Source organism: Paroedura picta, chromosome 7 (genome assembly GCF_049243985.1).
Source record: "Paroedura picta isolate Pp20150507F chromosome 7, Ppicta_v3.0, whole genome shotgun sequence".
In the NCBI taxonomy this organism is placed as follows: Eukaryota; Metazoa; Chordata; class Lepidosauria; order Squamata; family Gekkonidae; genus Paroedura; species Paroedura picta.
Genome location: NC_135375.1, coordinates 43,863,043 through 43,889,289, shown reverse-complemented (window position 1 = coordinate 43,889,289; position 26,247 = coordinate 43,863,043). Strand labels below are relative to the sequence as shown.

General features: G+C 40.6%; 1 protein-coding gene across 6 annotated transcripts in view; it reads right to left on the bottom strand.

Annotated features, from left to right (window-relative positions):
* CAST (calpastatin) overlaps positions 1–26,247 on the bottom strand; it is a 73,150-nt gene that overhangs the window by 12,426 nt on the left and 34,477 nt on the right. For 3 of the 6 annotated variants that reach the window (XM_077347669.1, XM_077347670.1, XM_077347673.1), the window contains 19 exons: positions 22,317–22,382; positions 20,250–20,294; positions 18,111–18,167; positions 17,906–18,022; positions 16,807–16,911; positions 16,651–16,719; positions 15,870–15,956; positions 14,152–14,232; positions 14,018–14,065; positions 12,378–12,476; positions 12,152–12,247; positions 10,429–10,530; positions 9,663–9,746; positions 7,907–7,954; positions 6,059–6,163; positions 5,083–5,184; positions 4,331–4,429; positions 3,469–3,570; positions 2,142–2,225 (listed from right to left, as the gene is read on the bottom strand). In XM_077347669.1, coding sequence (XP_077203784.1) covers positions 2,142–2,225; positions 3,469–3,570; positions 4,331–4,429; positions 5,083–5,184; positions 6,059–6,163; positions 7,907–7,954; positions 9,663–9,746; positions 10,429–10,530; positions 12,152–12,247; positions 12,378–12,476; positions 14,018–14,065; positions 14,152–14,232; positions 15,870–15,956; positions 16,651–16,719; positions 16,807–16,911; positions 17,906–18,022; positions 18,111–18,167; positions 20,250–20,294; positions 22,317–22,382 — 1,596 coding nt within the window. The remainder of the gene's footprint in view (positions 1–2,141; positions 2,226–3,468; positions 3,571–4,330; positions 4,430–5,082; positions 5,185–6,058; positions 6,164–7,906; positions 7,955–9,662; positions 9,747–10,428; positions 10,531–12,151; positions 12,248–12,377; positions 12,477–14,017; positions 14,066–14,151; positions 14,233–15,869; positions 15,957–16,650; positions 16,720–16,806; positions 16,912–17,905; positions 18,023–18,110; positions 18,168–20,249; positions 20,295–22,316; positions 22,383–26,247) is intronic. The other 3 variants (XM_077347671.1, XM_077347672.1, XM_077347674.1) reach the window with 1 other exon arrangement.

Sequence of the window (26,247 nt, the reverse complement as noted above, 5' to 3'; positions counted from 1 at the left end):
GTCACCTTAGCCTAGTCATACACATTTAGCCAAACCTACCTCACAGGATTAGCATGAGTTTAAAATGGAGCAGAGATTGAGGTAGGATGTTTTGGGTCCCCACTAGGCAGAACTGGCAGGGTGTTGGCAGGATATAAATGAAATAAAATAATATTTTGCAATACAGAATCTGAAATGAAAACCTCCTCCAAAAAATCATGTCAAATAATTATCATTTAATATATAAGTTCCCTGTTGAGCACAATAAAATATTCATTGTAATCTATTCTTCCATTCTTAATAAAAAGCCAAAGGAGACATCTGTTTGCTATAACTACATAGCCAGTACTGATTCCATCTCCCTTTAGTAAATATATAGTTGCATAGAACAGAACACTGGATGTGCCCTCTTCTTGAAGGAGAGGAAGACACTCTGATACGCTTGGGTTCCTCTTCCCGCTATCCCTGCAGGAATTAAATGTATTGCGTTTTATATCTCCAGGGGAAGGAGCCCATCCTCAATCTGGAGAATTCCACAGCTGTGCCAAACAGACGGGCAGCAAGGCCTACAGAACTGTATGAAGCAAACCAGACAGGTAAAGATACAAGGTTAGAACAGTGAAAGAACAAGGAACAGCTTATCAGTCAGTCACCTTTTAGGAAATGTAACAGGCTTAATGGAAGACCCTCCAACTAGGGTGGGTCGAGCGTGTCCTCCTCACCTTCAAGAAGAGAGAATCTTCATGAAAAGTTCAATGTTCCATTCTGTCTTGAGGGTGAGGAGGATGCTCTGATATGCTTGGGATGTTACAATGCTCACCTGATCCAGGAAGGGAAAAGTGACAGCCAAGGATAGAGATAGCAGCAGTAGGACTCTCCACCCAAATGCAGCATGAACTGTGGCAATAGTGTATTGCCTGATAAATGCTGACACCAAGGCCCAAATAGCTGCAATACATGCAATTGTGTTGAATGCTGTTGACAGGGGAAAACTTGTTGAATGATCTGTGATCCCCTCTGGGACTTGAAGACCCTGAGATTCATATGCCAAGCAGACTAAGTCATTTAGCCACCTGCTTAGTTTATCCTTAGAAACCCCTTTGTCCTTGACTGCTGGATGAAAAACCACAAAAAGGAAATTTGACTTCCTAAATGGCCTGGCCTTTCTGATATAAGTAAGTGGCAGTATGTGAAAGTCAAGTGAGTACCAATTCTTCGGTCCTCTTCATGCTTTGGTGCTGCAGCAGCAGCAATTTCCTGGGACCTGTAGAGTTCAACAGTGCCAGAAGGGCTGGGGCAGGGCAAGAGATTGGGACAGCAAAGGGTGCTGGTATCCCCCTTACTGGGGAACTCTTGCCTCCCTTCAACTCACCGCTCTGATGACTGCAGAAGACTGCATTAAGCAGGCCTAATGAGCAAATACAGGCCATCTCAGCTGATTTTACCGTCAAAAATCAAGTCTGCTATTTATGAACCAAGCCAGGTGATTTGTGACCTGTGGCTTTCTCCATGGTGGGCTAGTCAGTGGGTTTGCAGGCATTTCCTACTCTGCTGCCTGGGAATCATCTCCTCCAGCTCTCACTTAGAGGAGGTCTCATGGTCAGAGACCTCAGCTGCAGACCACACCATGACTGAAGAAGCAGGCAAAAGGCCTCAGGGAAGGCGAGTCCAGAATAACAAAGTTTGTTTGTCAAACAAAGGGAAAGGCACATAGGAAAGCACATATGAGGAGAAATAAAAATGATGTGCAATCAAAGGAGAAAACCTCAAGGGTACTCTAAATCTACTGTTCTCTCAGGTGGAGGCATGAAACCGACCAAGGGTGGTCTCCCTCCACTCCCTCCCAGGTGGAAAGTGCAATCAATTTCCTGCCTCCAGGGGTCATGGGAAGAGGAACCCAAGTGTGTTAGTGTGTCCTCCCCTCAAGAGAGAAGAAAAACACAAGCCAGGTCTTTGCTAAAACAACTGCTAAATTAACACATACTAAATCCACAGTAAATTCTATTTGATGTCCAGAGATCTGAAAATAAGAAAGAAGCCAGATAATACTACCTGATTAACAACCACAACTGACAGGGAGGCTCGTTATCACTGATATAATGCAATTATTTTTTTCAAAAAATACACCACAACCACCACAACACATTCCAGAACCAATTTACCTTTGCTTCAATGAATCTATAATCAGGGGGGATGGTTTCTTCATCTTCCCCAAGTTTCTCGAGCTCTTTTTGTTTTGTTTTTTCCTACAAAGCAAGGGGAAACAAGAATTTTCTCACTAAGCATAATTTGGGTCTCTGACCAGTTATATGGATTTAGAATAGTATATTTATAACAGGGTAGCCCGATACACAAAAGACAGTCACTTCCCTTTCTTCTGATATAACTAGATTTTTATCAAATAAAACACAACACAATTTATGCTGCCTACAGAAAACACTAATAGCTTCAATAACATAGGTATATTTCTTGGACTGGAGAAGTGAGCAGTGACTCATAAAAGTCCTGCCACAAATGTTGTTAGTCTTTAAGGTGCTACTACAGACAAACTAACATGACTACCCATCTGGATCAATCTCCATGGAAATACCCTCTGTAACATACAATGGAGGAAAAGGCTACCCAGCAACAGAGAGCAGGATTCAACAACCAATGGGATCTGTGAATATAGTTTAAGCTTTGACAGTAGGAAGTGGTCAGTTAAGGATGAGAATTGTTAGTTTGAGGAGGAGCATAAGGCTCTGTACTGGGATCAGATTTTATTAAGTTTTCTTCCTATACTCTCTGGATAATGGAGTGTATAAAATGTTACTGATTTGCAGCCAGGGTGTTGTTTTTTCTTCTAACAACATTATTAAAGTTTGATGGGCAAGGGTTCCCCTTCCCCCTTGGCATGTACAGCTTGAATGAGAAAAGTCCATATTATACAAAATGTTTATATTTATTTATTATTTATGTTTCAGTTGGTATCTTGCCACTCCCACATGGTGGCTTGTGGCAGATAAGTCTTCTTCCTTGATAAAATTCCATCAAGTCACACCAACCACATGCAAACCCCACCCCTACCCCGGGCAGAGTTCTAAGCTTCATCCCGCCCTGCTCGACAGGCTTCAACAGCTACCTCAGGAGCTGCCCAAGGCAGCCTGATATTCTGGCTAACTTGTTTGTATTACAACAAACAAACTTCATTTCCAAGAATGAAGAGAAAAGCTAACTTGTTTCCATTCAATGTAGTGCCCCTTCCCCCCCAAAGTTATCAGCCACAGGCTTGGGTGCATTGCTCTGCAACCAAAGGAGTTCTATCCAGAATATCATTCCCACTGAGATTCCCAATACAGAGAGAAGGCAAGTCATAAACTTCTTGAGTGATACTGAGTAGACTGGTTTAGGATTGCATTTTTTATTAATTTTAAAAATTAGTGATTATGTGAAGTTTAAGAGTAATAGACAGAAATTAATAAAGCACATAAGGCCTAATCACAATATTACCTTCACTTTATCCACAGCTGGCTTTTTTTCTTCTGGATCAGGCTCTTTTCCCCCTAGACTACCAGATAAGGCTTCCAACACATCATCAGGTACATGCGCACTCTATGAATAACAGTAATTTAAACCAGTTCAGTCTTATTAGAACACACTGGAAGGCAAATTCATAAACAACTAACCTCAAACCAGGTGATAAATTATTCAATTTATATATCAAAAAGTTAGTGCAAATAGAATATTCTATTGCTAGATATAAAGATGAGTAATCTACAGGTGCTGCAATCTGTGAAACAGATTAAATAAATGCAACTTCTCCCAGTTTGGCCCACTGACAACAAACTGGCTATTTTCACAGTTTCCATTATGTTTCAGTTGTGCTTGGTGAAGACCCATTATGCACGGGGGTTTTAGCGCACATTCGGGGTGGAATGGCGGCGACTAAAATCACCGATAACGCACGGAGCCGGCTGCAACTGGCCGCAGCTTCGGTGCATGCCGCCGAAAAAGCCGCGTCAGTGAAACGCGGAAGAAAGCGCAGCTTCCGGGTGACCGGGGCGCAACCAGAAGCGGCGCCCGGATCGCCGCGTGCATAATCGGTTACTCTGGGTTTTGCCGCCATCGCGCCCCGCCCCGTACATAACCGGTATGCGTCGCGTCTTCCCCCTCCGCGTTTTCCATGTGACCCGAAATCGCCGTTTCGGCGGCCGTGCATAATGGGCCTAATTGGAAAAAGGCACCCAGGAGACTGTTCCCAACAATCATTAACTATATTCAACACATGTGCAGAGGCACAAGAAATGCTTAGAGAGAAGAAATTTGAGATAAATCATTCTGTCAATGTTAACCCTCTTAATTGATTACTCACTGGAGAAGTTGCCAATGGAGCTGAAGACTGAACAGAGGAAACACAAGTTGTGGGTATCACCTCTTCTTTTGGAGGTTTCTTGCCTTCAGCTGATGCAGGCTTCAGAAAAAAATGAAGTGAGTTTTAGTAACGAGATTTATTGTTATTCGGCATATGTCTTCATGAGCCTGACACAATCATAACTAGAAATTATCTGTGATTATTACAATTTTAAGCCATCCTTCCTCCAGAGAGCTCACAGAGATATACATGAGTCTTCCATTCTCCATTCTCTTGAACATGCTTTCTTGATATTTAGTAACAGAGTAATGTTTACACAGTTTCAGGCTAAATACAATAGAATATACTGTATATGGCTAGAAATAAATGTATAATTATTAATACAAAAGCAAACTACATTTGCATTGTGGATTTATTGCATGAAGTATCAAAAGGTGGAACCCAGTGGTATTTAACAAGATAGACGTTCCGGCTACAAGCCTTCATCCATATGAATACATTCAGACAGTTCATCAAATTTAATTCATCCTTTTTGTTTACAAAATTAACACTGGTTGCAAAGAACTTAAGGCAGGAATAATCAAATGCAATGTGAACTTAGGTTTCCCAAAGGGCTACAGACAATCCATTACTGTATTAAGTTGAAGGTATACTTTTAGTTTTAATTGTATATGAATACAGATGCTGCTGGTGCTCTCCCTACCCCACTCCCATGTGTGCTTTCGTTTCTAATCTTTTAAGAGATGACTCACTGCAGAAACTACTGATGCAGGGAAAGATTGCTCTGAAGGAACAGCAGCAGAACTGTCCACTTTTTCATTAGGCACTTTTGGGGATTCAGCTGTTGCAGGTTTCTGAAATGAAACAACTAAAGTTTTGATACCAGTATATGTTAATTCTTTGAGCACTGTCAACAGTACTATCTCTACACTCATTGTGCTGCTACAAAAGCCCCTCACTCGTTTATGATGCACATCGATTCCCTCCCCACACAAACTATTTTGCTTTCAGAGGCATAGCAGGCTCAAACGGATTCAAATTCAGCGCTACAACTTGCAGAATGATAAGTTGGTCCCTACGCAGTTGTAAAGTTAAGAGATGACCCAAATTACGTTACTGATTTGTTCCTAAAGACCAACCTCAGTGCAAGTTAGATTTCATGCCAAGAGAGAGCTCAGAGTCCATATCAAAGGTAATGCAGCCCTTACTTAAAGTCATTATGCACTTAGATAAAGTTATATGAACAGAAGAAATAGCAGGTAAGCTGACCTCACAGTGATGCAGTGCATGGTTTACCTTCCCCATCGCACTCACATACTTCATAGTTAACTGGACTGAAGAACTCTCAAAACAGCCATCATTCATCTTAACATAGTAACTTTCCTTCATCCCTTTTGTATGCTCCCCCAAATGGAGTGTAGATGCCCCCAGACACCCATTGACAATGACTACAATAGAAGTCATTTTAATAAAAGGGGAAGAGCAACTTGGAAAAGGAATGCTTCAGAAGGTCAGCAATAGAACAGCTGGATTTGAGTCCAGCAATACCTTAGAGACCAACAAGATTATCAGGATATAAAATTTCAAGAGTCAAAGTTCCCTTCATCAGAAAATACTGAAAAGCTACGAATAAGCTTCTTTCATTTTTCTTGACATCTATAAAGTAACAAAATACACTGGATTTCAATTGCCACTTTCTGAACAACAACAAAATCAGCAGAATCTCACCTTAGCCACATCAGTAGGTTTAGCTGGTTCTGATTTTTCTGCAGGAGGAGCAGGACAGACAAAATCTTTGGAAAACTCATCAGCTAGGTCAGATTCACTAATAGGCTGTGAACAAAATTTTTTGATAAATTGCTACTTTAAAAAATACAAAATGTGTAATTTATCAATTGGCAATGAATAAGGAACCCATAAAAGAAACTTGAGGACCAACCACATTGGTGCAATATAGCTGGATCTCTACTTGTAATACTAAACTTCATGAACATATTTCTCAGCACTCCACTGGGGACTGCAAATGCAACACCAAACATCAACTCTGTGCTGTCAGTTTGGGCTACACCAGCTCTTTAGAGCTGTGGTCCCCAACCTTTTTATCACTGGGGACCGGTCAATGCTTGACAATTTTACTGAGGCCCGGGGGGGGGGTAGTCTTTTGCCGAGGGACATTGCTGCTGCCTGAGCCCCTGCTCCACTTGCTTTCCCACCAGCGCCCCTGACTTCCCGCCACCCACTGGGGGGCACTGCTGGCAGCAGCTGCGCAGTGCCACGCTGAGGGGATGCCCCAGCCATGCCGGCCGCTGGAGAGCACCAAAGGTGAGCCAGCAGCAGAGTGGCAGGGCAGCCCCCAAGGCAGCAGCCGGGGAGGAGGATGAGGAGAAACCGCAGCCCGGTACTGACTGATCTACGGACCGATACCGGTCCCCAGACTGGGGGTTGGGGACCACTGCTTTAGAGTACTCCTGGTCCCCTTTTCTCCAGGGTTTTAGAACAACCAAAGAAGTGATTAGCATTGCACAAACTGACTGCATCAGCCATTTGGTACTTAGGCAGTTACTGCACAGGTGTGGAAGTCAACTCCCAAGGCAAAGGCTTGGCTCTATTTTGAAATATTTTGTACAAGCAAGATAATTAAACTTTGCAGTGCAATTCTGCCATAAAATAACAAGAACCTTGAAAGTTTAAGACAAAATGAAGGTGCAAAAAGGTGTGCAATGCTAGTATAGCAAAAAGGTTACCCTACATAATATTAGACTTTTACCTTGTCGGAGATGTCTGGACTAAAAGGGGATTAACTAACCTTGTTTTTTAAAAAATGGCTTCCATACCTATGTTTCCATTAACCACATTTCAATGATAAAAGGGGATTAACTAACCTTGTTTTTTAAAAAATGGCTTCCGTACCTATGTTTCCATTAACCACATTTCAATGACAAAAATATTAAAGAACTAGCTTCAAAGCCCATTCCTAAGAATGGGCCTTGAAAGGGTCCCCTCCCCTGGCCAGGCAGCTTAAGGTGGCTTTGGGCCACAGCTCGCAGCTGGATCAAGTGGAGCAGGTATGGGCTGGCCCAGGACAGAGCTCCTTAGCAGGCAGTCAGCAGGCCGGGAGGCCCTCGTTAACAGGCCCTGCTTAGCAGTTAGCATGCCCAGCCTAGCAGGCCAAGAGGCCCTCATTAGCAGGCCCAGCCTAGCAGGCCAAGAGGCCCTTGTTAGTAGGTCCTGCTTAGCAGGCCAGGAGGTCCTCATTAGCAGGCCCTCCACCAGGAACCTGTGCCCAAAGCCCTTTCCCCATACCTGCTGCTGGCTCCAGGCACTGAGGTGCATCTGAGAGCAAAGAGGCTAGAGTCCAGGGACAGAGGGTGGAAGCTGCAGGGGCAGGGCCAATCAGGGTGCAGCCAGCTTTGCCGGCTGCACCCTGATTGGCCCTATTCCAACATGGACAGCCGGACATGTACTACCCCCCAGGCTTTTTCACAAATATATAGAGGAACCATGGATAGGGATTTGTAAAATACCATTTCACCACTTGATATATAGCACGTATTAAGGGATTCAAATCAAACAAACCTTTGGTTTTTCTTCAGGTTTCGGCAACAAGGGCTTCCCATCTTTATCCTAAATAATTTTTAAAAGGAACAAATTGCATAATTGAAAACAGCAACTTTATGTCTTTTATTAAAAGATTGATTACATTTTTAAAAATCTTTTATTTTTCTAGCCCTTCCAATACAGCTCAGGTCAGGTGACATTATTAAAATTATTAAAATATGCCCTGTTCCTTATAATCCCACCCAGAAAATTACAATCCTCAAGTCAGGATTTGTTGAGGGTCCCCAGCCCAAGAGAGGTGAAACTAGCCTCAGTCCAGGTTTTCTCATCCCTGGCCCCGGCCTGGTGGAATAAGCTCCCACAGGAAATCAAAGCCCTGCAGAACCTTAATCAATCCCACAGGGCCTGCAAGATGGAGCTGTTCCACCAGGCCTATGGTCAAGGCCCAGAATAACATCCACTGAAAGCTGGCCTCACCACCAGGAGAAGAAGGAGTTAGAAGATTGGCTTCCTCCTAGAAAACACCCCTATCTACATACTTTTAGAGGGGCTGATTGTGTAAGACAGATTGTTTTAGATTCTTTAAACTGTATGTTCATTTTATGGATGTTACCTGCCCTGGGTGTCTGGAAGAGTTTGCTACAAATCATCATCATCATCATCAACAACAAGAGTACATTTCATTAAACATAGACATCATCTAATTCCCTCCAACTGATACATTACAGATTGGGGGGGGGGCGGTCTAGGGTTAGCCAAGCTGATCTTCCCCATCTCCAGCTGTGAGGCCAGAACTTCTTGATGGTTATTTTAGGCTCCGACCATAAACCTAGTGGAACCACTCTGTCTTAAAGGCCCCGTGGAACTGATTTGAGATCCCACAGGGCTCTGGATCTCTTTAGGCAGAATGTTCTACTAGGCTGGAGCCAGGGCCGAAAAAGCCCTGGCCCTGGTCAAAGCCAATTTCACTTCCTTTGGGCTGGGGATCCTGAGCATGTGGTCTGTTGATCTGAAACTCTTTGGGAGATATAAAAGATCATGTAGATAGATTTAATAGAAACCTTGTAGCACAATCCTAAACATGATTAGACCCATATTTTTAATAAACGTTGACTTCAACACAGAAGGAATTCACTGTAATCTTCCCAATAGATATTCCAAGGACTACATTTTCTTTGAAATGTCACTGGAATTAAACTAAAAATTGCATTCATTGTATTTTTAATGCATATGTGTCACATTTTTTGCCTTCTTGTTCTTTTATCATTTGAGGGTTAACCACTCCTCTTTTAGGTGTCAGATTTTTTTTTTTTGCAAACCTGGGTCTTTTCTCAGGTTTGCAGAAAGATATGTCTTGTCTGTCTATGACAATCTCTGGATTGAAGTATCCACAAATAAGGCCATGTTGAAAATTAGATATATTAATGTGTTAGCATCACCAGCCCACATCTTCTCTGTATTTTATAGTTAACAAAATAATGTATCATTTGGCATCCCTGAGTTCACATTTCTTTTTCTTTTTCCTCCTCCTGTTTGGCTACTGCATTTCAGGGACAGGAAAGCACTAATGGTTTCAAGTCAATTCTGAAAGCAAAAAAGTGGCCACAAACAACTGCCAGGAAACTGGATGCTTATCTGTATTCCCCTCTGTTAGTGGAACAACCCTGATTCCAATAAAACATGAATTGTGTCCAAGCAATTTCATTTCCCCCCATCTAACTGGGAAAACAAAATTTACAGTATAGGTAATGAAAAACTTAAGGTAAAAAATTACCATGACGGGTTTTAATCTGTACTCCGGAGGAATGGCATCATCCCGTTCCCCAGGTTTCTTTTCTTTCTTTTCTTTGGCTTTTGGCTGAATAAAAAAAAATCACAACATATTAACATAGGGCCTGCAAAAGGGAGCTCTTCTGCCAGGCATTTGGTTGAGGTCGACCAAAGCTAAACAACGTCGACTGGGCCCCCAAACACCCCCTTGAACCCATACGCTGACCAATCATCGGTCTGTTATATTGCTTACTGTTTACTGTTAGAATGTTATTTTCTCTATTTATTGCTATAATTATTACCTTTGATATAGTCACAGAGCTCAATGTGCTGTTTTTGTTTTCATTCCATGTGAATTGCCCTGAGCCTTAGGGGAGGGCGGTATACAAATGTAATAAATAGGATTTAGGATGCTTAGGGCTAATCCTGCGTTGAGCAGGGGGTTGGACTAGATGGCCTGTATGGCCCCTTCCAACTCTATGATTCTATGATTCTATGATTCTATGAAATAAACAAATGACAAATATGGGATTTATCATGCGGGATAAATCCCATGTTTATCGAAGGAATCAAATGCCCAATGAGGTAGTGACCTCCCTCTCACTAGCATTCTTCAAGCAGTGGCTGGACAGATACTTATCATGGAAGCTTTAGGCTGATCCTGCACTAAGCATGGGTTGGACTAGATGGCTTGCATGGCCCCTTCCAACTCTATGATTTTACAGACTTTTTTTTTACTTGTTTCAGAAGTATGCACAGTGTATTGATACCTCTTTAACTTCCACGATGGAGCTGAGGTCTACTTCAGGTTCTGGCTCTGGCATGCCCAGAGTATCTACAAGAGCATCCAGGGCACTGCCACTGATTTCCACCTGCATTTTAAAAGTATAACAACATCATGTATTTCAGAAATAACAAGGGTCTCAGAATGTTTTGCAGCATAATTTTAGAACATCATTTATTTTCCTTAAACAAACAGCAGCTAAACTACATGCTATAATCCAGGAAAGTCAGCTCAAATGAAAAGCTACAATGTAGAGAGGATGACTGATTATCATTTTCCTATTGGGTGACTTGTTATACCAATTCATATAAAATCAGTATTAAGCCTAATTTCTCCCCTTTTTTTAGCTTGAACCCTACTGGTAAGGTTAGACCATTTTAGTAAAGCAAATCCTGAGTCTGGAACCTTGGCCACTTCCTTATTTGTCATCTGATACCTAGAAACTCAGAAAAGGCATATTATCTGCACTGGACACAATCCCCCAAATCTCATCTCAGTGTGAGCTGCACCCTTACGTTAATTTAATCAGTGAGGGGAAACTGCCCATAAAACGTCTCAGTACTTTCTGTACTCCAATAAATAACAGAGACAGATGCATTGTTTCTACCCATCTTTTACCAAATATTTGTTCACATTTGTATAACAAGTGAATCTATCATTCTAACTGAATGTTTAAACTCATCCAATTATATCAGGAGGCCACAGGATGGATTAGCTCATAATAAAACCAAACATCAGTACAAAGGAAATAGAAAGGCCAGGCTTACACCCAAACCACTCCACAGTGAAGACAAGTATAGACGTGTTTTTTCAGATACATAAAGGAGAGAAAAAAAACAGCTTTCAAATAAGGAAATGAAATCATATCCCAAGGTCAAAAGCTCTTGGAGTGTCAAATTGCACTTGCTTATGAGGTTTTGGAGGGCTACGCAGAATACACAGTTTGAGTTTTTAAAAAAAAACACTTATGAGCACAGTATTTTTTTTACTTCAAACTTTTTAAAGACTTGCATCCTACACTGGATAATTGAACTTTTTACTGATGCTAAAATGAAGTTGTTCTGATATGACTAAATTCAGAAAATATAACTTTTAATCTATAATTATTAGGCTTGCCAACATCCAGGGGAGAGGACTGAAGATCTCCTGGAATTTCAACTGGTCTTCAGACAGACTACAGAGATCAGTTCCCCTGGAAAAAATGGCAGCTTTGGAGAGTGAACTCTATGGCATTATATCCAGCTGTGGTTCTTCCTGTTCTCAAACCTCATCCTCCAGGCACCACCCACAAATCTCCAGGATTTCCCCAAGCAGAAGCTGGCAAACCTTACAATTATATCCAGGTCACACGAATCAATGTGCTATGTGCACACACTTTCAGCACCAAATTGCCAGCTTGACAAAGAGAGAACTGAAGGAGATAAATGAGATGTGACCTACACATGCTTTTGCAACCTATATAGTTTCAAACCAACAGATTTCAAACTAACCTACACAATTATTTCACACATTCATATGGTTCCTTCCCAGTACAGTTTACAATTCTGTAATAATGACCTATTTGTAGCCCCGTGTGGGGGTCCTTGACATGCTCAGCCTCTCTTTATATATACAATTCTGCAGTACTCTTTCAGAGTAACCGGTCATAAAATATCCCACGTGTCACTGATTTTTCACACAAAAAAGACAGAGTAATAGAGTGTCAATACCTCTTCCAGCTTTGGTTTCTTCTCTTTAGGAGGGGCAGAACTGCTGACCAGATTTGTAGACTGGGCTTGCACAAGATCACCATCTCCTGCAGCCATCTTTCACAACATGAAAAAAAAATGTAAATACATTAGTTGTCTGGAATAAATTGTAAAATAGTTCCTTTAAAAAAACCCTGTTCCAGATTCAGGTCACTAGGTAATCTTCTAAAAGGAGAAGAACCCTTACCTCTCCTGGGGTTGCTTTCTGGTCTCCAGCATTTGGGACAGCACTGCAAGTAAAATCAGACGACAGAGCATCTGCAAGGTCATCATCTGTCATAGTTGGCTGAATAAAAACACAGACTGGGTTATACCTATAAAAGTTGTCCAACAACAGCTTAGTATTTGTGGCCAATGTGCACTTATTAACGCAAAACTTTGCTTAAGATTGCCAGCTTCTGATCTGAAGACAACATGACTTGACATCTCTGTAGAGAAAGGATATCATCCAGGGATGGAGAATCTATCTCACAGATGGGCAAGTAACAGAATACAAATATAATGAAGAATTCTAGACTGTTCCAGAGACCAACCCATAATATAGGACAGCAACCTCTTTTACAAAGTGCCCATAAATATTTAGAGCATTTCAACTGATTTTAGTGAAAACTTCATAACTACAGCTGTAGTTGTCAGCTGGATTCCAGTAACATCACTAAGTCATCTTCAGTGCAACAGTAGCATGACATATATGGACTGTAATGTGCATTTAAAAAGCAACAGATTCATTACCAGATGCTACAGACTGGTTCAATAAATTGACAGAATATGGGACAATGGCGAAACTTACCTGTTTAAAACACAATAAATCAACATCGGAATTTAGAAGAAAATGGCGGCCAATACTAGACTATATAGAACAACAGAACTAAAGCTGATGTTAACCATGGGATTAATATAGTATTTATTTATATTTTATTTTTTAAGTTATATTGCACCACTCCTGGCACATGAGTTTGAGGTGGCTTGCGGCATTATTTCATAAAAGCATATATAATAAGTAAAATACATAACATTAAACTTTAAAACTATCATCTTAAATGAATCATACAAGCTGTATATGAGATTCAAACAATTTAAGAGTGTTTCAGGGGTTTTTTTTTGGGGGGGGGGGTATCCATACACAGCAGCCTTTCCCAACCTTTTTACCATTGAGAAACCCCTTCAGGCTTCAAGAAACCCCACTTCTGGGGGTTTGTGCAGAATATATTTGGGAAGTGTAAGTGTCTACACACCCTCCTGAGGCCCCTCCCCTCCCCTTCCCATCACCTCTAGGCCATCAGTGGCCATGGGGAGCAAGTCAATACATGTTTACCTCTATGTTGTGGACAAATGTTTACAAATTTGAAAATATATAAAAATTAATTAACTCTTACTTTTCCAGGAAACCCTACCAGGGCCATCAAGAAACTCCAGGATTTCACAAAACTCTACTTGAGAAAGCCTGATATAGAGGGAGCCCAGACAGTGTTTGGTCAAAGACATCTTGCTGTTCATTGGCCCTAATCAAAGGTCTGATAGAAGAGCTCTGCCTTACAAGCCCTGCAGAACTGGTCTAAACTTATACATGATGCAAAATAATAGGATATGAACTCTTAAATTTATACTCCATTAAATTTTGTGGTGTTTTTTAAAATAGTAATGGTAGTATATAATTAGTATATAATTAGAAGTAGTATTCTTTTCGGCGTTTTTGTATATTTCTAAATAAATTCTGTATTAAAAACAGTAAAATAAATAAAGCAATAAGCATGTAAAGACATTCTTTAAACATCATAATGATTTATCATTTTCAAATTTGGGGGCCCTAAAAAATCTTAACCATACCTGAGATTCTTCCTTTGCTGCTGGTGGAGGCACTACTTTGCCATCTCCCTAAAAAAAAAAACGTTTTGTAGTGAGAGTATTTCTAACAACATGTATAGAAAACACCTGGAGTAGAGTTTGGGGGAGTTACTTACCTCCAATAGTTTCCTATATTCTGGAGGAATGGTGCTCTCACGTTTTCCAAGCTCTTCTATATACAAGGAAGACATTGGGTCCTGCAGCGAACAAAATGTGACCCTTTGATTCTCAGACTCAATGTTTACAGCCAAGTTAAGCACATATGACTATGAAAAAGGGCTGACTAAACTTACTTATTGCCGTAAAGTAGCGATCCCCAACCTGTGGGCTGCGGACCACATGTAGTCCTTCGACTAATTGGAGGTGGGCCCCCCCCGGCCCTTTACTTCATCCCCCCCAGCCCTTTACAACACACTTCATTGTTGTGGCATGTCTGTATCTTATTTTGAAGGGATGTTCAAAATGGGATGTTTAAACATTACCATAGCGATCAGAGAGCATTATGGCAGTGGTTGAGAGTAGAGGAGTAAACTACCCCCCCACCTAGGCCTCAGTAAAAGGCGTTGAGTGGTCCCCAGTGATAAAAAGGTTGGGGACCACTGCCATAAAGAATAAAATAAATACAAGAGAGTCAGCATAGTCTCCTTGCTCTGTCTTTCCAAGCTGTTGGAAATTTTATTATCTTTATTCTACACTTGAACTGGGCTTGAAGCCTAGATTGTCATTTGATCTCTGTAGACACACAGCCAAACACTGAATATATAATCTTTGGGAACAGTAGGAACATTCACTGAAGTATCAAAACTTTATGCCAAAAGATTTTGCCTTCCTGGGACACAGTTATAAAAAGCAATTGCAAAAGGATCACATAAATAAATGTCAAAATAAAGGTCAATATAGGGAGAACACACTTGGAAAAGGATGTCACAGTGGGGGGGGGAACATGCCTTGAGACCCTCAAAGTGGGGCTATAAGTGGATGAGGCACATGAATCAGAAAGGACTACAATACAGGGATGCTCTAAATTATTGGAATTTGTACATAAAAAATGGTAATCAGAATGGTAATGCAGTTTAAGAGAATGAATTTTAAGTAAAAATGCCACTCCTTAATCTTTCCTTTAATAAATTAAACCTGGTAAGACCACAGATAAAAGAGGTCCACATGTTGCCACACCTTAAGTAGCCAATAAGAAGTAGGCTGGAGGGGACTTTGCAGCCTTTCCATAAGACATGTGTTTGGCAAAGAAGTGTCTGAACAGTACAAAACAATGTCCAGAAGTTCAGGGATAGGTGGAGTCACCTAGATTAGCAGTCCCTAACCTTTCTGAGGTCAGGGACAGCTTCCGGGGGTGAGGGGAGAGCCGATGGCCTGGGTGCTGCGCAAACGCGCATGCACAGTTGCCACGCATGCACGTTTGCATCGCTGTCGTGCCAGTGGCCGCGCCTGCCTCTTCCCTCCCTTCTCGCTGTGGGCGGGGGGTGGCAGGTGTGGCTCCCGGTGGCCAGGTACCGTGGCCTTCGTGGCCTGGTACCGGGCCGAAGACCGGGGGTTGATGACTCCTGACCTTGATGTTAGAAAAGGTCTGGTTTCCTTTGTACCTTCTTTAGGTATTGCCAACAATATTTTGGAGTTTTTAGTTCTGTTGCCCAGCAGAGATGCTTTGTACTTAGCAAAGTTACAGCCTTTTAAGTATCCAAAAACATGGTCAGCTGTCTTTGTTACATGTTTATCACCATTCATGCATACTCCAAAGCAGTCACTATCATAATTTACCCAAAAATGTTGATCTGACAATTAAGACTCTATCTTTTATACATAATATATCCCATACCAAAACAGTTGGTCCAGTATAAGCAGGACTTGGGGGTTCATTTTCTTCAGGACCTCCCAGTGAATCTATTAAAGCATCTAAGGCAGACTAGAAAACAGAAGTTTTATAAAGGTATGACACTCTGACATGATACAGTAAGAAATTCACTGTTACTTTATGAACATCTATACATTCTTCACTAATTCCCACCTATGGTATAGTTGGAAGACACATGGTAGAGAAATCTTGCTTAAGTTTGCCAGATGCCTAAATGGGAGACACCCCAGTGTAGCTTCTGTATGTCTCTTTGTATTTCATGAAGTCAAATAAGTGAGATATAAATATAACAACCACCAATATCTTCACCCTGCAGGTCTTTGCTGTTCTTGACATTTATCCACGCTCTCTCTCTTCACAATAACTACGATGCAAAAACAATCACAACTTACATTCCCTTTCAAGTTTCTTCTAGTTTAGAATTTAGAGTATTCCTCTATGCTAAGTGCCTAATTCTCCAAGCCAGATGTTCCTGCCTCCTTTAAGAACAGAATTTCATCAGTATTTTCCTTGATCTCCAAAGGGAAAAAAAGACTAAATCAGACCAGAAGTGCCATCCTAAGTAGATTTATACACCTCTGTCCATTTATTTCAATAAATAGTTCAATTGTATTTAGGATAGATTGTTAGTGACCCAATTATTTGTTTAAACAAACTTATTAATGCTGGATATGCCAAGATTGAGAGAGAAATTACTCCTGTCTTTTACATAAATCAAGCAGATAGCAGATAAATTTTTCTTTACCTTTTCAGATGATTTACTATCTGTTCCTGCTGTAACTGGAGTTGTGGCTGCCAATTTATTTTCTTTACTCTGAGAATAAAAAGGCATTTGAAAGAGTTGGTATAAAGACCCTGTCCTCACTTGAGCACCTGGGTAGTGTCAGACATTTGAACCCACCTCTGCAGATGCAGAAATCAAGGTGGCAGCAGCAACGGCTGTTCCAGCTGTGGTAGCAGCTGCACCAGCTGCCTTTGTGGACAATGATTTGTCATCAGTTTCAGCCTGAGACAAAAAAAACACAGAAATGAGAACATATGAAATTTAGTATTTAAGGAAGCCAAAGCTAAAAACAGAAAATGCTCACTTAAATATAGCACATCTACTTCCAAACTTCAAGTCAGTTACACGCAAAAAGGTGAAGCACAAAATCTTAATATAACATATTTAAGATTACAAGGATATTGTAGTATTTCCATGTCTGCATACAGGTCTAGAGGCTTGTCCTTGTTGCCATGAAAAACTTACATTTATATAGCATTCTTATGATACATATCTTCAGCATGGCTCTGTTAAAGAAACTAGTATAGGCAAGAAGATGCAACAGGTTCACAGATGAGGTGAGATTTAAATTCAAGTCCATGTTCTACATGGTATCCACTAAATCACAAAGAGCAATTCACAGCTCTGATGATGTAATTCAGTAAAACCACACCCCATCCTCTTATGCTTGTGCGCATGTAACATTAGCAATGCTTAGAATTGAAATTATTGGTCAGGGCCTTGGAATACACAGCCCCTAACATTGACTGATTCTTCCTTCAAGCTTACAACATGACCCCAAGTTATGTCTATGGATAACACGGATGAACAACCTACCCAACTGGCATCTAAAACTTGGAAATAGATCAGCTAATCCCACAACACTTCAAGATTTGAAACAAACACCCAAGATCATCTTTTGCCTTGGTTCTTTCTCATTCTTCCACCTGCTCTCTATACAGGGTGTCTCAAGTTCAGTCATGAACTGTATGTTGAATGTAAAGGAGGAGGACCTCAGGGTGACAGAGTCACTGGTGTCAACGGGTACTTAGTACCTTGAAGGAAGTACAAGCTAAATATGTATAATCTTTTATTTTGAGTTTGGCTGTGGTAGAATCTGCATAATTATCTGGACTTCACCCAATCTTCTCTTCAGTTTTCAAGACCAGCTTTCTGTAAGAAATCTTAGCAAGGACACTGAATGTAAGCTTTGAGAGACTCGTCACTTTTGCTTTACCTTTGGCTCTTCTTTTGATGGTTCCTTTGGTGACTTGTCAACCTGACTGGCAGCTGCTTTTCCAGTACTTGATTGTTTAGGTTCTGCTACCACAGAAGGTTTGCTTGAACTCTGTGGCTGCACGAACAGGAAAAAATATTACAAATCTCCTTGCAAATTATTATGTTGGAAAGAATAGCAACACCACAATGTATTAATAAATTACCCCTCCAGGGCCTTTCTGCTTCTCTTCTGATGGAAGTTTCGCCTGAGAATCTGGTGGCTGCATGTAACGAAACAGGTGATAAAATACAACTGTAATATAAAGTAGCTGTCATTAATACTCGTTTTTTAAAATCTAGAACAAACTGTACTGCATCAGTAGAGCAATAACATGAATGTCATGATCACTGAACGATCATAAATCATTTATATAGCACTCGCAACATTCCAAGTCTTTGTTAACAGCAGTGGAAGATCAACATTATCAACTTCCATACTGCAGATGGCAAAAATGTGGCAAGGAGAGAGTAGCTTATCTAAGGGTACCTAGAGAATTAGTTGAATAGCTGATACAGCTCTAAGCCACTATTCAACACCAGTACAAAGCAGCCTATGCTAACAACTTTCAGTCACCACAAGTGCTTAAAGGACCATTTATTAATACACAAATATGCAACCGTACATGTATGAGCCTCTTGTGGCGCAGAGTGGTAAGGCAGCCGTCTGAAAGCTCTGATCAAGAGGCTGGGAGTTCAATCCCAGCAGCCGGCTCAAGGTTGACTCAGCCTTCCATCCTTCCGAGGTCGGTAAAATGAGTACCCAGCTTGCTGGGGGGTAAACGGTCATGACTGGGGAAGGCACTGGCAAACCACCCTGTATTGAGTCTGCCATGAAAACGCTAGAGGGCATCACCCCAAGGGTCAGACATGACTCGGTGCTTGCACAGGGGATACCTTTACGCAACCGTACATACATTCACTGTCTTACTGCAGATCCTTTTATTTAAATAGCTTCACAGACATTTTTGTTTACTGCATACCATAACATAAATTATTTTGTCCTCTAGATTCATATCTTGCCCTTTCTTAAGCATTTGCCCTGTTTTATACATTGCACTGAGATCCTGCTTTGAAGCAAGTATGTATTAAATTAAGCTTTATAAAGAAAAGGTTTTCCTTAAAATTATTGGAAGGGACCGAAACATACAAAACTACTGAATGACTATAAAGTTAATAGATCTGATATATAGAAAACTTATGATTTAGCAAAATATCGTCTCAGATAAGTAAATAGGAACTCTTGGATTTAAAATATAAAATCTGCAAATTTTTGCACTTTGCTCAATTTTGGATGAAAATTGTAGATCCTGTGGAAGATAAGATTTAACACCACAGTATTAAGTCCTATTTAAAATAATTGGATTTGCTTTAATACATGAAACTGATGCTGTTTTAACACTGAGTTTTAATCACAATTAGGTCTAATATTTGACTAGAAGGGAAGCCTGTTTTGAAAATGGACAGAAAAAAGGCAGATCAGGTGAGGGAGGGAGGAGAGTGAATCACCCGGGCTCCTACCATCTGTCGGAATGCAGGATGGGGGGTGGGGTGCATGGTGGAGCGTTCTCTGCCGACCTCCATAAAGCTTTCAAAATGCAGGAAACCAGCTGGTGAGGTAGAACACAGGGAGGCAGCATCACACGCTGTCCTGGCAGTGAGGAAGACAGGGAGCGTAGGGTGGGGTGATGGAGAGAACCTTGTCAAGTTCCATGGATTCTGTGGGATACAGGATGGCAGGGAGCTGGCAGTGGATGGCGGAGTACACCTTCCAGAATTGTAGTATAGTGGAGCACAGGCTGCCATGTGGCATTGGCCTTCCAGCAGCAAGGTCTTGGGGGTGTGTGGGGCTCCATGGCAGAGTGCAGTAAAGTGGCCATCATTGTTCTCCCACAGGTGCTCCCCTTGAGCTCCATGGCTCACCTTCTGGTGGCTGCGTGTCAGCAGAAGGAAGATGGAGGTGACAAAGAGGCTCTGATTGGTCTTCGGGGGGGGGGGGTGCAGTTGCTCTATGTCTTGGGAAGGGGACTCCACATTACCTTACCCTTTCAAGTGGAGAGGTCAGGTATTGGCTGAGACTTTTTGCATTCCAAGCAGATGTTCTACCATTTAGCCATAATTCATACTTTGTAGTAAAGCTGCTTAGAATAATGCTGTTAAGCTGCAGTCCTGTGCACATTTACCTGGAAGTGTCCCAGTGGTCACTGTATTACTAACTTTCAACATGCTGAAAACTGTACTGTCAATCAGTTTCCATTGAGGCTAATGTTCAAGTTTATTACTAACCATGGTATAAGTTACTTTACCTTGCTTAACTGTGCTGCTTTTTCAGATTCTGCTTTTGCTTTTGACTGCAATATAAATTAAAACAAATGTTAAATTGCAGATGTTGGAGTGAACAACTCAGCATGCCTGGATAATGGGGGGGGTGCATGACATCACTGTAAGTGCTGTTTCCTTGAACGGGATGCCTCTCTTTGTCTTAACCTGGGAGCTGCCCTCTGACCCTTCCCTCTCACTGTTGCTTTGTCCTCTCACTCTCCCATAGAGACACATGTCTTTGCAGGTGTCTCCTGTAGATACAATGCCCTCATAGTCCCACACACATGACACCAGAGAAGCTGGCCATTTATGATAAGGAAAGTACTCTTCAGATTAGGTTGCTTTTTCTTCTTTTGTCTGCAAAGTGAATGTGAACTTCTTGAAGGAATGTAGGTTTACTCTTTTTGCAGTATACAGATCTTGGGAAATTTATTTACTGCACTCGGTATCATGCTTCTATGACGGGGCAAATCCTGCTATATTAACCAACTATCCCAACAATAAAGCTATGTAGATTTTTAGAAGAAGAAATGATGTACTATAAGCTCTGGTACTGGGCAGCATACACCTGTTCTTAGGAACCTTTTACCAACTTCTCTTCCAATGAAAATTGGAACATAATATCTGAATTTTCATTGGCTGCAGCCTTGCCCCAGGAAAATTCTGGCCAAGTTCCACTGTACTGATGGAGCCTGGTCTAATGATACAGTGAGGAATCTGCAAGGAATTACCTAGGACTTTTTCCTGTATTCCCTCGACACACTATTTCCTCTTACCCTTCTCCTGGCAACCCCCATATCATCTGCTTTCCACTCACCAACCAACCTACCTTTTGTTTGCACTCATAATCTATCTTTATTGTTTACTTCATTTATATTCTGGTTTTATCCACAATGGGAACCCAAAACAGTTTATGTCATTCTCTCCTACATCTTATCCTCACCATACTCTGTGAAGTAGGTTAAGCTAAGTATGTGTGACAGGCCCAAATTGGCCAACAAAGTGAGGTTCCACAACAGTGTGAAGATTCACGTCTGCGTCTTCCACATCCCAGTCTAAAATTGTAATCATTATACCCTCTGGTGATTCAGGAGTAGAATCCGGGGAGGGGAGGGACCTCAATAAGATATAATGCCATTGAGTCCACCTTCCAAAGCAGCCATTTTCTTGCATGAAATTGCAGTTGTAAATACAAGAGAACTTCAGGCCACACCTGGAGGCTAGAAAACCTGTCACACTGGCTATCTTGGGGCAGCTGCTGATGAGCCTTGGTGAGTTGTGCAAGTTTCATGGTAGCAAGTAGTTGCTACCATGTTGCTGCTGCAACTGGAGTTGCTGCTGCAACTGGAGAAGCAAAGAATATAAAATTGGCCAACAATGATCAGAAGAGCAAATATCAAATGACTACAAGACAGACAGAATGTAAATAGTGGATTAGAATGAAAGTCAAGAAGAGGGTATTCCTTGGCAATGTATGGGATTATTTAACAGATTTTGTGAAAGGAGAACTAAGACCTTATATTTTTTGCCTGCTAGTTTGTTCACATTTTACATATGCTACTACAGTTAAACACAAGTGTTTCTTGGATGTACTAACAATGTGTACACACGTACAACTGTAGGAGACAGAAATTCACAAACTTTATCATACAATTAAAAAGCAGGAAATTCTAGATTTTTTCATTTGATTAACATTTAACCTGGAGGAAAGATTATAGTCTTTTTAATCATTGATATATCATATTATATACATTTTATACTTCAACAATTGTGTTCTACTACTAAGTAGCTTTTTGCTACAAAAACTTTAGATTGACTTTGGAATGGTAAGAAAGACCTCAAGTTGCAAGACTAAAAGGAAGACTAGATATTGATGGTTGAAATCCATGACATGCAATGTGCCTTGGTTAAAAGACGGTTGCGTGATTATATCTAACATAAGACAGACATGTACTAGGATTTATTAGTTCAGCATCAATGGACAAACACATGCTGCTTGATGTGACAGTTGTTATTTTCAAACACACACACAATCCAGTTTCCTATATCACCTGCTTCTTGTTTCTTTTCCTTTTGTGGGATTCCAATCCACTGGTCTGTTGATGGCTTGAAGAAGCCTAGCAGTGGGAGTACAAACTCAGAACATTTACAGAAACTGCTTAAGGAATTTTTGTTTTAAAACAGCATGTGAATGTATGCAGAGATGATTTAACATTTTACTTTTAAAGTGACATTTTATGGCACTAAAAGCTGAATTTAAAAGAACTCTGTTACAGTCATGTCTGAACCAATTCTGCCTTGTTTTCCTAAGGAAGCCCTTTAAGCCCTGTTTCACCTTTTACAGGAATGAGTGGACACATATAAACATGTGTTGCTGTATACTTACTAAGGATGAAAACCTTTCTCATTTTTAAAGAAAAGGTGTTATACCATGTATATTCATCTAGACTATATTTTGTGAGGTAATTCCCACTTCCCATTGCAAATCCCTTGAATTGCTTCTCATGTTGTTCCTGAGGGTCTTCTGCCCACCAGGAGTAGCATTTTGGTGAACTCAGTGGGTTCCAGTGGGAAGGGAATTGCAGGAATGTTCCGTTCCACTGACAAAGTGCCTTGTGTGAAAAATCTTTTTAGTGTGGACCCAACTCCATGGATTTGCGTGCCTTTGCTCATTTTCTCCAGTCTTGTCCACTTCTCCAACTTTTGGACATTGCTTACCGGGACTTGCCATCCACGAAAGCTACTGGCAACAGTAATTCTCAAACTCAGAATCAGATATTATAGCAAGCATTATAACAAGCAAAAAAAAAAAAACCTCCACCCTGAAACCTGCATATATATAATTAAAATGTTATACTACATTTGCTCAGCTAGAACAATAGCGTATAAAACCTGACAGCTTGGGCTGAGGACTGGAAAGAACTAAAATTGCACTGTACCAAAAATAATTCATTCACAATTTTCTGCCCTACAAATACCTTATATAGGAGGTTTCTTCTTCCAACTATTATTTGTACCTCAGCCTGCCAAATAAAATGGCAAGCTTCATCCACTATTACATTTCCTCATGTCCAGCCATCATCGTATACTCATACTAAGATGTTATTCTATCCCTCTTACATAAAATTTGGAAACCACAACATAATGATCTAAGGAAAGATAACCGGGGGGTGGGGAGACATGTAATCAAATGCCAAATGTGCCCAGCTTGCTGGAAGAGTTTCTTAAATGACTGTGGCACTGCAGCAAGTGACTGCCAAAGGATGCCATGGCATGGACATGGTAGAGATTGCAATAACCTTTCAAAGTGTTTTTGTATCTGGGTACTGCTAAGACATCAGGGGTCTTAATAGAAGCATGGAGGTAGGGATAAAAGCTGGTTTGAGATTCGGGTCAGCAGGAAAGATACAACAAATAATATTACCACAATGCCCTGCCAAACCTTTGAAATTATGTACGTTACCAACCCTGAGCCAGGGGATGTAGATGCAAATATATTAATAATAATAATAATAATAATAATAATAATAATAATAATAATAATAATAATAATAATAATAATAATAATAATAATAATAGGTAACAGTAAGCTGATCCCAGGCCAGTAATGAAACCACCACAACAAATCTACTGTATGTTAATTTAATTTGGTGTTTGCTTCTCTTCGGCCTATTATGCACGGCCGCTGAAACGGCGGCATGGAGAACACGGAGCAGGAAGAAGCGAAGCAAACCGCTTACGCACGGGATGGAATGCAATGGCGGCAAAACCCAGAGTATCCGATTATGCACGTGACTACTCTGGAGCTGCTTCTGGTTGCGTCCTGGTCCCGGGAAGCTCCACTTTCTTCCGCATTTCGCTAACACGGCTTTTTCAGAGGCATACGTTGACTCTGTGCCCGGTTGCTGCTTGCAGCGTGCATAATTGGTGATTTTAGCTGCCGCCATTCCACCCCAAGTGCGGACCTTCCACTCCGTGCATAATGGGCCTTCAAGAAACAGTCAATGGCAATCTTATGTTTATTTTCTTCAGACCACTTATACACTTGCAATGCCTGCTTCCACTCCACTTGAAAAGACTTATTTCTGAGGTAAGCAGGAAATCAAGTACAGCATTAACATTAGTTAGGAGGCAAGCAATAGGATTAAAAGCTTCCTACAACTAGGGAAATAGAATAACTTATTCCAAGGTGAATAGCTTGGTTCCTAAGCACCCTGTGTAATTCCACTCTTGATTAGAGATTTAAAATTCCAGACATTTTGAAGCCATGGGAGAAAAAAAATGGAAAGTTGGGTAGAAATTGAAATACATTCAGTTACTTTCTCTCCTATCAAACCTGAATGAATTTTACTGCTTTAACAACAGAAAATGCATAATTTATAACTTACTTTTCATATACAATTTCAATATTTTAAATATTGAAATATTTTTGGAATTTAAAAGCAATAAATGTCTCAGTTTTTTACAAGCAAAAGTGCAAATATGCACAATGCAGGCTGATGCACCCATGCTGACTTGACCCATATAGCTTAATTTTCACTGTCTGAAAAGGGGGGAAAGAATTTGCATTTGTGTTAAATAACATAAAATATATGACTGGGTCAGGAAAAAAGGATCATACAAAGGGTCAATAATATCTGCATAGCTAGATGTCGTATCCTCTGAATATCCCACCCTAAGACCCGAGGTGGAGGCATATGCATTCCACTACTCTACAGGAGGGGTACAGGTGAGGGTGGGATGGGTGGATTATTTTCTTGTATTTTAATGTTAATTTTCTGATGTGCACACCTCCAGCCAGCTTGCTGGGAGTGGCGAGATATAATTTTAATCAACATAACATAGTTCTAGCTGTCTTCTTCCTTCTGTATCTAGGGAGCTCAATTCTCACTGAAACTTTGAGAATTCTTCTCTGAGGTTTTTATGACATTTCTGCCATATCCCATTCTGATCTTTTCCCCTCTGGCAAGGTAAGGAAATAAGCTACTTGATACCCAGTCTGTGGGTATATATGTGTCACAGTAGATTGAAACAGAAGTGAAAAGACAAGCCATGAGAAGAGTCAGGTCAAAAGGGCCACAGAAGCAATGGAAGTCTTACATGCTGCCTTCATGAAGTTCAGGTATCTTTCTAGGTGCAGGTTTAAGGGCTGGAAAGTCCATCTTGTCTTTAAAAACATTTCACACATTCAAAAAGACAAAATATTTCATAGTTTTTCAGTATTCTCTGAAGTTTCCCATTTTTCCATCAGAAAAACCTTTTAAAAGTATTAAATACATGGGAAAACACATTTCTCTCTTTTTTCAGTTTTTCTCCATGCCTTGATAATCTGAAAATTGCACAGAGTATAATCAAGAGATCCTCTGAATGACTGAGGCAATAGCCCCTTAGTCCAATATTAAGTACCTCAGTAGCATTCTGAATTACTCACAAACACCTCAGCCAATGAGTGAAGAGATTCTTTGTTTTGTCTGATGTTTGTTCACTGATTCTCATTGACCTTTCTCCTGTTTGTGGATCTTAATTACTTTCATATGTTTTTTACATTTTATATTAAAGTTTTCATTGTTTGCTACCTTGGTTGAAAAAACAGCTTAAAATGTTTTAAATAAAAAGAGCAATTATTAGCCTTTTGCTTACAAAAAGGGCACTTGCAGGCATCTGTTACAATATCTTTTCAGGCTGCAGACTGTACAATTTAGCTACAGTATCTGCTTGTTTAAATTTACACATTTAGCTTTGGGGGTCTCTAATCAGATGGGGAGAACATCAAGCTGGTCTACTTGTCTTTTGATTCTATAAATAAGATAATGACAACCTTAACTATTTTTAGAACCACTTGAAAATCAACTACATGAAGACAGAAAGGGCATGGAATAGCTCACTCTAAGAGACTGGAATATAATTAGCACAAATGACAGGCACATTTATGAGTTATAATGATCCTGTCTTACCAGAAAATAATTCATGACTGTTCAATGA